Here is an 11,078-nt window from a genome sequence, read left to right as displayed (position 1 = left end):
GGGTTATGTCATTATTCTACATACTTTAATAAACATCTAGATGGGGGTACAGAAGAAAACTCCACGCACAATGGCTTCACATCCTTGAGAACCTATTCTCGCTTGCGCCTCGCAGAATGAATTGAAAATAAATTCTCCCTCTCGCACTTAAAAACTTCCCCCCCCCTTGTCACTGTGTCAAGCACGACAGCTTTGAAGTGCGGGTAGCAGCTCTGCAGGGAAGAACAGAACGTAATCCCGTGAACGTCTCGGAACTGGTAACGGCGAAACACATCTGGTCGTGGGGGGGGGCGAGCTCTTCTCCCTTGCAGCTCTTTCTTTCCTAGGTCAGCAATTAAGCAGAGTTAGACAAGGTTGTTTCTAGTCTAGTCGACTGGCATATGGCAATTTAACACAGCTTTGCAACTCTGTGTGTAAATTAGATTGCTTTGGGCTTTGGTCTTCCCGCTGCCAGAGTGTGCTCAGGGTTTAGTCATTACCTTTGATGTGCTCACCGGGCACGGTGACATCCCCTTCCCGGGGGGCCCTGACGCGCTTTGGGGGCTCTGCCGCGGTTGGGTCACCGATATTTGGGGGCAGATTTTACAGACAAACGCAGCAGCTCCCGGTGGGCCGGCGGCCTCTTCTCCCTGCGCCCTCCCGGGCCGCCCAGCCCCGCAGCTGCCGCCGGCCCCCCTCCCCGCTCCGGCCGGGCCTCACCGCCGCTACGGGACGGGCTGCGGGGCCATCAGGTCGATGTCCGTCAGGTTCCGGGCGACCCAGACTCCAGCGGCGAAGAGCCCCAGGTTCACCAGCAGGTTCCTGGAAGAGAAACCGGTAACGATGGCTCCCGCCCGCGGCCCGGGCCCGGGCCCGGCCCCGGTCCCGGTCCCGCCCGCCCGCGGCCCCGACCTGCGGAAATCGTTCCGGTCGGTGGCGAAGCGGTAAGCGCTCCGCAGCCACCCGCGCAGCCCCTGCGGCGCGGACCCCGGCCCGCCCGCCGCCGCCGCCGCCGCCGCCGCCGCCGCCATGCCGCCGCCTCGCCTCGCCCCGCTCCGCCCCGCCGCCGCGCGATGCCGTCACTTCCTGCGCGCGGCGGCGGAGGGGCGCGCGCAGCGCGCTCGTGCAGCGGCCCCGCGTGCGAGCGGCGTGGTCCGGTGCACGGCCCCCGTGCAAACGTGCAACCCGGCGGGGCGGCCTTGCACGAAGCGCGTGCCTTCCCGCGCCTGCCCGTGCAAGGGCGGGGGGGGGTGTGCGTCTTGCAGGCGCAGCCCACCGCCGGCCCCCGCGCCTTGCACGCCTGCAGGGGGTCCCCTTGCACGCCTCGGCTCTGCACAGGTTGTTTTTAGCCGGTGCTGACCGCTCGGAGAAATCCAAGGCGGCGCCGGCCCCGTGCACCCCCCCCGCCGTACGGCCAGGTGAACCCCCGCGGCCCCCGGCTGAGCCCCCCGCGGTGGGATCGGGGTTCCTGGGAGCCGGGTTTGCTCAGGGGGGCTTGCTGCTGCAGCGGGGGGCGAGATAAGAGATGGGGAAAAAATGCGTGGAAAGTGAGGGGATGCCTGAAGCGCTGCGGGGGCCGTGACCCTGGCCGGGCCGCGGGGAGGTACCTCTCCTCCCCTCTGACTCTGAATTTTCCGGGTGCAGGTGCTGGATCCCGGAGCTGGGACGGTTGTAACCCGCGCCGTTGCACCCCAAAGGACAGCGCTCGGCAGTAAGCACCGGCGGTTCCCGCGGGCAGGACGGTGTTGCAACGGTGGCGTTTGGAAAAACGTCCCTCCTGTTTCCTCTGTCCCTCTGTGCCTGAACCTTCATTCTCTTCCTTGTTCCCAAATCCTCCCTTTCCCTTCGACTCCTTCCTGCTGTTTCACTCCGGTTTGCAGATCTCGAACCGCTCTCCCCCCGTGAGCCCGCTGGCCTTTCCCTCGCCCACTCCCCTGCTCCCCGCAACCCCCCTCTCAGCCTCTGCGGCTTTTTGGGGAAAAAAAATCTCTCTGCCACCCCAGGCATCGCCGCCTTCCCCGGGAGGTGCCCGTTTCCATCAGGAGGGGACTTCCCGATGGCAAAACTCGCTTCGTTAGCGCCGTTAAGCCTCGCACGCGTACCTGCCGCCGGGGCACCCTGCGCTGGCGCTTACCTGGGCATCCATCACCTTTTCTCAGTGCCCTGATATTAATCTCACTGTAATTGCGGCCGTCCCTGCCTCGATTTCCACACTCTTTGACAGCAGATTATATATTACTGTGCCCACGTGGTTCCACATCAAACAATCCGGGACGGAGCAGGCAGGGTCACCGTGACGGCTGATTACCAGTGGGACAGGGCGTTCGCTGGGCGAGCTGGGACGAGATCGGTGCACCGAGACGGGGCCTCGACCCCGCGCGTTCTCCTGCGCCCGAGCTCTTGTGCCTGGAAAAAGCAGCTTGTGGGACCGAGACCTGCTAAAGTAACCTGGCCCGAGCAGGGGCGTTCACTGCAGAGCCCCAAACCCGGTGCGGTTTGCACTTTTTGGGGTGTGCTGTGTGTCACCCGACGCTACGGGGACGGGCAGGTTCTTTTAAGGATCCTTTGTGGAATGAGAACTGACCATAGGGTTATAGTTATAATTAGAGCTTTATATAAAGATTTTAGCAATCAGCGTAGCTTATCCTTACACAGAATTTCTAACAATTAGCTTAGCTTTCCTATTATTCCTATTTCCCCGCTCCCTGAGAGCTAGTTATCCTCCTCTTTGGGGACACCCAGGTCACCACGCCAGGCTCTGGTTAGAAGACGTGCACCAGCCGAGGGGCCGTGGGGTTATGGGGCCACTCGGCTCTCGAGGGGGACGGACTGCGACACTGGCCATCCAGGCTGCAGCCACATTTGTCCCTGCTGCTGTATTCCTTTCCCAATCCCAAAGAGCTAATTGATCCACCCGGTTAGTTAATTGATTTATAGCTATTAGAGTCTGTAATAACCGACCAGCTGGAAAGCTGTGTTATCTGCCCGGTGGGAGCAGCGTTGAGAAGCAGCCAGCTCCGATGGGTCACGGGCTGCCCCGTCCCCGCGAACAGCACCGCTCGTTTGCTGTCTTCGAAGGATTTTATTCCACCTCAGACTTTGGGCTTTCCCTTTTATCTTCCTCCTTTGCTAACAATTGGCATCAGCGAGCTCACCCCGAGCCTCCCTGTTCTCCCTTATCTCCTCTCGCGTTCCTGCAAGGTCGCAAACTCCTCTTCACGCTCCGTGTTGACGCAGGAGTTTGCATTGCTGGGCAGACCAGTTCGGACCAGCTTGTTATCAAAGCATTCCCAGCCCGCAGCAAAACCTCCCGCTGCTGTCAGACCCTGACACGATGCAGATGTTCATTAAGCATCGGGAAGGTGATGTGTCTCATCGCGGGGCCGGGCGGGATGTCTGTACCTTGTACTAACACATCTGGCTGGTGCTAACGAACTCCCAGGAGTGCCATTCCCAAGGGGAATGCAGGGAAATAAGGAGGAGAAGACGCTGTAGGTGCCTGGCAGAGGTGCCCAGTGCCTGGCTGTCCCGGGAGGCGATGTGTCGGACTGGCAGCAGGCTTGGGGAAACCTCTGAGCCGCAGCGGGCTCTGTCCCCGGGGCTGCGGGGGGGTGGCGATGCTGCGAGCAGGGCTCAAACCCGGCTGTGGTGCTAGAGGGTGAACGGACACAGGCGGCTTCAGCGGCACATCGGCCCGAGCGGCTCTCGGTGAACCCGGCGGCGCTGAGCCGCAGCCTCCCAGCCGCCCCAGTGCCGGAGCCAGCCGTGCACGCAGCTCCTCGGCCTCCCGGCGCAGGCAAAGGTGGGTGTGATGGCAGCGTCCCTTCCTGCTGGGCCGTGTCCTGCCAGGGCCACCGCGCTCTCTGGACCCTTGTCTCCCCCTGCCCCTTCCCCTCCTTGTCTCTGCAGGCTGTGCTGCAGCCCCGGGGGGCCCTGCTCCCCCAAATCCCCCGGCACAAGGCTGGGAGCATCCTGGGGACCGTGTGGCTGATCCAGGTGATCCTGGAGCTGGACAGAGGCAGGTGCTGGGGGTGTGGGCTTGCACGAATGCTCAGTGCTCTGGGGGTGCAGGGTCCCCCCTTGCACGGATGCTCAGTGCCCTGGGGGTGCAGGGTCCCCCCTTGCACGGATGCTCAGTGCCCTGGGGGTGCAGGGTCCCCCTTGCACGGATGCTCAGTGCCCTGGGGGTGCAGGGTCCCCCCGTGCACGGATGCTCAGTGCCCTAGGGGTGCAGGGTCCCCCCTTGCACGGATGCACAGTGCCCTGGGGGTGCAGGGTCCCCCCTTGCACGGATGCTCAGTGCCCTGGGGGTGCAGGGTCCCCCCTTGCACGGATGCACAGTGCCCTAGGGGTGCAGGGTCCCCCCGTGCACGGATGCTCAGTGCCCTGGGGGTGCAGGGTCCCCCCTTGCACGAATGCTCAGTGCCCTGGGGGTGCAGGGTCCCCCCTTGCACGGTGGAGCAGCGGAGGTGGGACGGAGCAGGAACAGGGCTGCACCCAGAGGCTGATGCGGTGCAGAGTTTGCAGGTCTTGCATCAAACTTTGCTTTAAACCAGGTTTGCTGAGGGATCTTAGATAACCGGAGGAATTTGGCTGTCCCTGGTTATCAGAGGCCGGTTTGAGAAGAGGTGCTGCCTGGGGTCTGTGCACCCCTCGGGAAATAAGGGGGGGTCTGTCGGCCCGTTTGTTCTTCCCCGGTTATATCGCAGCAGCTGAAATCGGGGTAAGGAGACGCTCTGCAAACAGGAGTAAAAGCTCCTGGAGGGTATTGCAGCTCGGCTTTCAAGGAAGGGAAATCAAGTGCTCACAGGAGGGCTCCAAGGGAGCTCCTTGGGGGGGGAATTAGCACCTGGCTGCTATCAGCGATCGCTTGCTATTGGTTTGCATTCAGCAAATGTGGGGGGGGGAGGAGATCCGCCAGCCCCAGGGGCTGCAGGGAGCTGGGCTGGGGTGCAGGGGTCTCCGTCCAACACTCCGCGGTGCTTCATCTCTCCGGGCAGGCGAGCTGCTTTCCAGGGTCACCTGGGACTGATCTGCCAGGTAAAACCTCCATGTGGGGACAAAAGTGTTATTTTCTTTCTTTTACTCTCCCTGCTGCCCTAGCGTGGTCCCTGCTGGCCTCTGAGACAAAGAGTGGTGCCTGTGCTGCCATTAACTCCTGCCAGCCTGGGTCGAGGCTGCGAGTGTTAACTGGTGGCTCTGGGAGCCCAGTGCCCCGGCCGGGCTGGGGTCGGCTGGTTTCGGGTCAGAGCATCCCCTGCTTGCTGGGACTGCATCCCTTGCAATAAGCCCTGATTTCCAACCCACGCAGCCGCTGCAGCCCGGCGGTGGGGAAGCCGCAAATGCTGTCCCCCAGGGAGCCTGGGAAATGCCCCTTTGCCTCTGCAGGGTTTGAGCCCCTTTGTCCCTACAGAGAACCCAAACCGTGGGAGCAGGAAGGGGCAGGGACGCAGCCCGGAGTGGGGCTTGCACCCCGCTGCAGTGCCAAGCTGGCCAGGGGCACCCAGCGGGCGGCTTGTCCCTGCTCTGGCAGCGGGGAGGGAGAGCGGCTCAGCCGGGATCCCATGGGACAATAGCGGGGTGGTGCTGCTGGGTGCTGTGACCTGTGTGATTTGCACGGGGCGATTGAAACGCGGCTGCGAGCAAGCGGAGGCTCGGGCGGGCAAGGGGAGCTGCTTTGGGCAGGGTGCGGGGGTACCCGGTGCCCAGGGAGCAGCCCCAGCACTACCAGGACCCGTGTCACCTCCTGGGACGGGGAGCAGGTCCGTGTGGCCCCCAGCTCACCCATCTCCTGCGGGTCCTTGCTGGCAGCGATGCCATGCGGCTCTGGAAGTGACCCAACGCTGAGGGTTCAGCAGAGCCAGGAGCAGTGCAGGTGGCACCTCGCCGGCAGCCGTCCCCGAGCCGGCAGTGACGTCCTGTGGGATGTGCTCACCCTCGCCTCTCCCTTTGCAGCTGGGTGCTGACATCCCGGGGGCCTTCTCCTCACTGGGACCAGGGCCAGGACGAGCTTTTGGCGAGATGTTCTCACCGCTGGGCTGCAGGAGGGGCTTCCCCAGGGAGGTAGGTGGGTTTGCAACCCTCCTGCTGCCATGCAGCTGGAGCTGCCAGTGTGGTTGGGAGTGGAGGAGCTTTGTGGGGCAAGGATGGGTGCCCGCTGCTCCATCGCTCGGGATGCCGAGGAGCCAGGAGAGCGTCGCCACAATATGGTGAAGAATTGGGAATTGTCTGGGACCTTGGACGGGAGAGGAGGGTGGACGGACTCCTGGCTCCCTGTCCCTGCTCAGCATCCAGCCGGTGCAAGGGCAAAGGTGAAGGTCTCATCCTGCTTTCATCTCCCTCTCCGCAGCCCAGTCCGTGGCGGGCTGGACCACCGCTGCCCTGCGCTCATGGCCCCGAGGACGTCTGGGACGAGCCGCCCTGGGAGCACCAGCACAGGAGAGGCAGGGGCAGATGGCACCCGGTAAGGGGGCATAAATCGGGGGTGGCCAAAACTGGGGGTTCCCCCAGGAGCAGGAGAAGCAGAAAGAGCTGAGGGCCGTGGCAGGGAGGGGGAACCGCGGCAAAACCAAAACACCCCAGTGAGCTGCTATCCTCACTGGCGGCGATTTGCTGTTGCAGCCCTGTCCCCGGGACCCCAGACCCTTCCCTGGCCCTGCCAACTTCCATGGGAGTGAGAAGGACGGGAGATGGGGACCTCACAACTGTCCCCGACTGTCCCCCTGGGACAATGGAGAAGATGACCGAGGACCCGAGGACTGCTTCAGAGAGGGCTGGCACCCGGTGAGGGGGAGGTGGGCTGGAGCAGGGCGCAGCTGTGTGGCTCCCCGCAGCGTGCCACCGTCCTCACCGGCGGTGATTTGCTATTGCAGCCCTGTCCCCGGGACCCCAGACCCTTCCCTGGCCCTGCCGACTTCCATGGGGATGAGGAGGACAGGAGATGGGCACCCCACGACCGTCCCCTGCCACCCCCCTGGGACAATGGAGAAGACGACGGAGGACCCGAGGACTGCTTCAGAGAGGGCTGGCACCCGGTGAGGGGGAGGTGGGCTGGGGCGGGGGGCTCCCCCCAGCATGCTACCGTCCTCACCGGCGGCGATTTGCTGTTGCAGCCCTGTCCCCGGGACCCCAGACCCTTCCCTGGCCCTGCCGACTTCCCATGGGACGAGGAGGACAGGAGATGGGCACCCCACGAGTGTCCCCCACCACCCCCTTGGGATGACAGAGAAGACAACCGAGGACCCGAGGACTGCTTCAGAGAGGGCTGGCACCCGGTGAGGGGGTGATGGGCTGGGGGGGGTGGCAGCAGCCACGGCACTGAGGGCAAGGAGCGGGTGAAATGGGGCAGGGGCCATTCACTGCCCTGGTGCATTGTGCTGGGAGCAGCTTCTCTGCTCTGCAGTCGCAGCATCCCCTGTCCTGCTCCGTGTCTAAATCCATCCCTTTCCCTGCAGGAGCCGCCGCTGCACGGCCCTGGCTGCTTTGCCTGGCCTGAATTCCCTGACGAGGAGCAGCACCCACCCTGGACCCTCGCCAGCCTGCCAGGGTGGGTGCCCATGCCGAGAGTGAGGGGCGCAGGGGGACCGTGCAGCCGTGGGGGGACAAGCAAGGGCACAGGGGCCAGGCTCTGCTCCGGTGCACAGCCAAGGGGTGATGCAGCATTGAAGCTGGCCCTACTCAGGGTGGGGGGGTTTGCATCGGAGACCCCTTCCAGCCTAAATCCCCCCACCCCGGGGCTCCCTTTGCTCCTGCAGGGAGCGAGGTGGTTTCCAGAATGGCTGCCCGTCCTGGGGCTATCATGGCCTGGGTGGGAGACGCTGCCGACGCCTTCGCCACCGAGAGTTAACCGTGGTCCAGCGCCTCCCGTGTCCCTGGCCCTCCAGAGGTTTGTGTCGACCCTGTACCGGCTGCCCGGGGCTATGAGGGGCCCCACGCCGTGCTCGCCAGCATCTCCTCGGTGCTCGCCAGCATCTCCTCGGGCAGAGCGAGGAGTTCCTCCCGTTGTGTTTCTCACTCCGTAGGGAATCAGCCATCCTCCAGGTCCTCTCCTTCCGTCTCTGGGACAAGCCGGCCGGGGGTCAAAGAAGTGCCGCAGCACCCTGATCCTCCCCAGCCACTTACGTCCTTCGAAGGAGCGCGGAGCAAGGTGCGGACGGCTCAAGTTGTGGGTTTTTACCCCCCTCATCGCAGCACCCAGCAGTGACACAAGTTCGCATGGGCTGAGCCTTGCACGGTGCCGCCGTGCCCCTAACCAGCGTGGTTTCCCCCAGGGCCTGCCGGCGGTGAGTGGGAAGGTCCCAGAGCCCCCAAAACCAGCCAGCACCCCTCAGAAGAGCCCGGCCGCTGATCCCCAGGCTGCAACGGAGGCTGCGGAGCCGGAGCAGGCAGCAGAAGCGACGCCGGTAGGAGAGCCCCCCTCTCCTGGGGCAGGCAGGGGTGCTCGCACCCCTGGAGGTGCCCGGCTCGGGGGTCTCTTCGGCCAGTGAAACATCTTCCTTCTCTCTCTCATCCAGCCCTTTCGCTCTTCGCCTTGCTGTCTCTTTGCCAGGCACGGACATTTTCCTGACTATTCTCTTTGCAGCCCCATGGTTTCCTTTGGGTTTAGCACCCCGTCCGTCCCGACCCCCAGCTCTTCTCCCTGGGCCAGATGTCTCCCGGCCTCATGCCATTGCGTCTCCCCAGGTCAAGCCGGGAGCCAGACAGAAACCTGCGGGCAGCCACAGCCAGGGTCCCTCTGCTTTGAAAACGGAGCCAGCGCTGCCGGAGGAGAGCTCTGCCGGGACGGGGGAGCACCTTGAGGTATGAGCTAATGCATCTCCTCTTCCCACCTAGAAGCAGCGCCCGGGGGGAGGTGGGAGCCTGCAGTCTCCTTTGCAAATCTCTTTTTTTTTCCCCCCTTGCATGGGCAGCGTTGCCAGCCCTCGCCGTGGGCTCTGCAATGCTTCTGTAATGCTTTGCACAGGTAGAGCCGTGCGGCCAAAGCGTCCCTAAGGCTGGCGCAGGTGGTGGGTCAGATCCCCACGGTCCGACAGCCCCTCCGGAGCCTGTCGAGAGGGTCCGCACTGCGGCCGGCTCCGCTGGAGAGGTGGGTGCTGAGCTCTGCCCGCGTTCCCGGGGACGGCAGCGTCTGCTGAGTGGAGCTGGAGAAGCCGAGGCAGAAGCTGCCTGCGATGGGGTGGGTCTCGGCACGTGGTGGGCAGCCCCGTGACGTGTCCCCCGCCGGGGGAGAGCCCACCGAGGCCGCTCCTGCGCGGCCGCTGCCTTCCTTCCCCAGCCAATTTCTCTCCCACAGCTTCTCGGTGGCCTTCAGCCATCCAAAAACACGCAGGTCCCGCCGGGAGCTACCGCGGAGCCCGACGCACGGCCCAGCCAGGCTTGCTCCGATAACTGCGCCACGCCAGAGGCTTCACCGGGGACCCGGCACCCTCCTGGGTCTGGTGAGACGGAGCCGGTACGGGGTCAGGGGGCCTCCGCTCCTCCGTGCTCACCCTGAGGCGTCCCCGGGTCCCCGCGCGGGGCAGGTGCCCTGGGCTCAGGGATACTGCCATAGCGGGGGGGATCCCTCTGGCCTCCCCGTTTGCAGGATTACGGGCTGGGGTTAAAGCGCTGCTTTGTCTGGAGGCAGAGCCCGTGTCAGCCCCGGTGCCGGCTGCGCCGGAGATGCCGATAAACGGGAGACAGCTGGGAGAAAGGCCAAAAAAATAACTAGAGGCTTGAGAGCGTGCTGGAGCGTGAACGACCCTGGGACTCGAGCTTTAACGAAGCAAACGAGAGCATTGCAGAGTGGCTTAATTACTGCCTAATGGGGAAGAGAAATCTGCTAGCGGGGCTCTCGGCGGTGATACTGCTGGGGCTGGGGGCAGCTCTCGCACCCGAGGGAGGGGTGGCAAACCAGCACCCCAGGGAGCCAAGGTCCCAGTGGGTACCCCCGCAGGGTGACCAGTTCCTGGCTGACAGTCGGTGCCAGCAGCCCCAGTTTGGCCCCAGCCTTGCCCAGTCCCTCTCCCTTTCAAAACGTCCAACCCTTCCTCGCCTTTTCCACCGCCCAGGCTGCAGGCGGCCAGCGCCGGCTCTGCTCCACGCTCCCAACACCCTCCCCGGCCGGCACGGACCTCCGCTCCGCCACCGTCCTCGCCAGGAAGGAGGAGATTGAGCTGGTGAGTCCCGGCACCCCTGGCAGAGGCACACGGGGATCTGGGACCGGCTGCAGGGTGGGGGCTCACCCGAGGACCCTTTGAACCACGAGGGGAGAAAAGATGCCGGGTGATGGGGGACGTGAATTTGGCATTTTTGGGGTCACTGGGGAGAAACCCCTCCTGGTGCTGGTGGTTGCAGGGGAAGGTGCTTGTGGGCAAGAAGGGGTTTGCAGGGGCTCAGATGCTGTCGGGGGGTTCATGGACCAGTCCTGGGGGAAAAAATATCCCTAGGGGGGGCTGCACACTGCTGGAGGGGAGGTTTTGGGGTGCCCCGTGCTGACCCCATGCCACTCCCCTGCAGTCGTACCAGCAGTTCAGCCTGACCATCGCGGTGGTGGCCACGATGCTGCTGCAGAAGGAGCCCTCCATGGAGGCGGCGCTGGGGCTGGCGCTGAGGGCCAACCTCCGCCAGGGCCGGATCCATCACCTCCGGGAGCTGGAGGACTTCATCAACAGCTACGACTCGGCCACCCTCAGCCGCTGAGGGGGGGCCGGGGTGAGCGGCTGGACACCCCCTCTCGCCCCACCGGGGTTTGGGGGGTGATGGGGGGCCATGGGGGTGCTGGTGATGGTGCTGAGCCCTCGGGTCAAGGTGGTATGGACATGTTGGCGCAGTCCCACCGTCTCTCTTGGAGACGGAGGAGGAGGGGGGTGCTTAGTTTTAGCCCTGCCCAGACCTGTGCAGTAAAAGGGGGAGCTGGTTTTACTGGCGGGTGGTGGGAGGGAGAGCGACTGCGGGGTGCTCCCCTCCGCCCCAGCTCCTCGCTCCATTCCTGGTTCCTTGGATGTGCCCCGAAACCCCGGGGGTTGTTCTTGGTTTAAAATCTAAAAATAAACCAGCTGTGATCTTTGCAGCCCTTGCTCTGCCGTCGTTCTGGGGCCGGTGAGGGAGGGGTCCCGCAG

General features: G+C 64.2%; 2 protein-coding genes across 3 annotated transcripts; one reads left to right on the top strand and one right to left on the bottom strand.

The window, feature by feature from the left end:
• Positions 1-3: 3 nt before the first annotated feature.
• TOMM6 (translocase of outer mitochondrial membrane 6) lies at positions 4-1,030 on the bottom strand. The gene is made up of 3 exons (XM_075174461.1): positions 892-1,030; positions 700-801; positions 4-322 (listed from the first exon to the last, which is right to left on the bottom strand). The coding sequence occupies exons 1-2, from the start codon at positions 1,008-1,010 to the stop codon at positions 705-707; spliced, it is 216 nt and encodes a 71-aa protein (XP_075030562.1). The 5' UTR covers positions 1,011-1,030; the 3' UTR covers positions 4-322; positions 700-704.
• A 33-nt stretch (positions 1,031-1,063) lies between these two features.
• LOC142093356 (uncharacterized) lies at positions 1,064-11,029 on the top strand. 2 transcript variants are annotated; one of them, XM_075174450.1, is made up of 16 exons: positions 1,064-1,397; positions 1,624-1,690; positions 5,935-6,042; positions 6,329-6,442; positions 6,601-6,762; positions 6,852-7,013; positions 7,092-7,253; positions 7,434-7,544; positions 7,734-7,864; positions 7,963-8,125; positions 8,250-8,381; positions 8,662-8,778; positions 8,942-9,154; positions 9,272-9,430; positions 10,029-10,136; positions 10,477-11,029. In XM_075174450.1, the coding sequence occupies exons 3-16, from the start codon at positions 6,001-6,003 to the stop codon at positions 10,657-10,659; spliced, it is 1,959 nt and encodes a 652-aa protein (XP_075030551.1). In that variant the 5' UTR covers positions 1,064-1,397; positions 1,624-1,690; positions 5,935-6,000; the 3' UTR covers positions 10,660-11,029. The 2 variants fall into 2 exon arrangements, with proteins under 2 accessions (XP_075030551.1, XP_075030550.1); XM_075174449.1 differs by having other exon boundaries at positions 7,963-8,140.
• The last annotated feature ends 49 nt before the right edge of the window (positions 11,030-11,078 follow it).

This window comes from Calonectris borealis, chromosome 26, assembly GCF_964195595.1.
Source record: "Calonectris borealis chromosome 26, bCalBor7.hap1.2, whole genome shotgun sequence".
NCBI classification, from domain to species: domain Eukaryota; kingdom Metazoa; phylum Chordata; class Aves; order Procellariiformes; family Procellariidae; genus Calonectris; species Calonectris borealis.
Note: the sequence above shows the minus strand (reverse complement) of the source record. Positions and strands in the feature narration are given on the sequence as shown.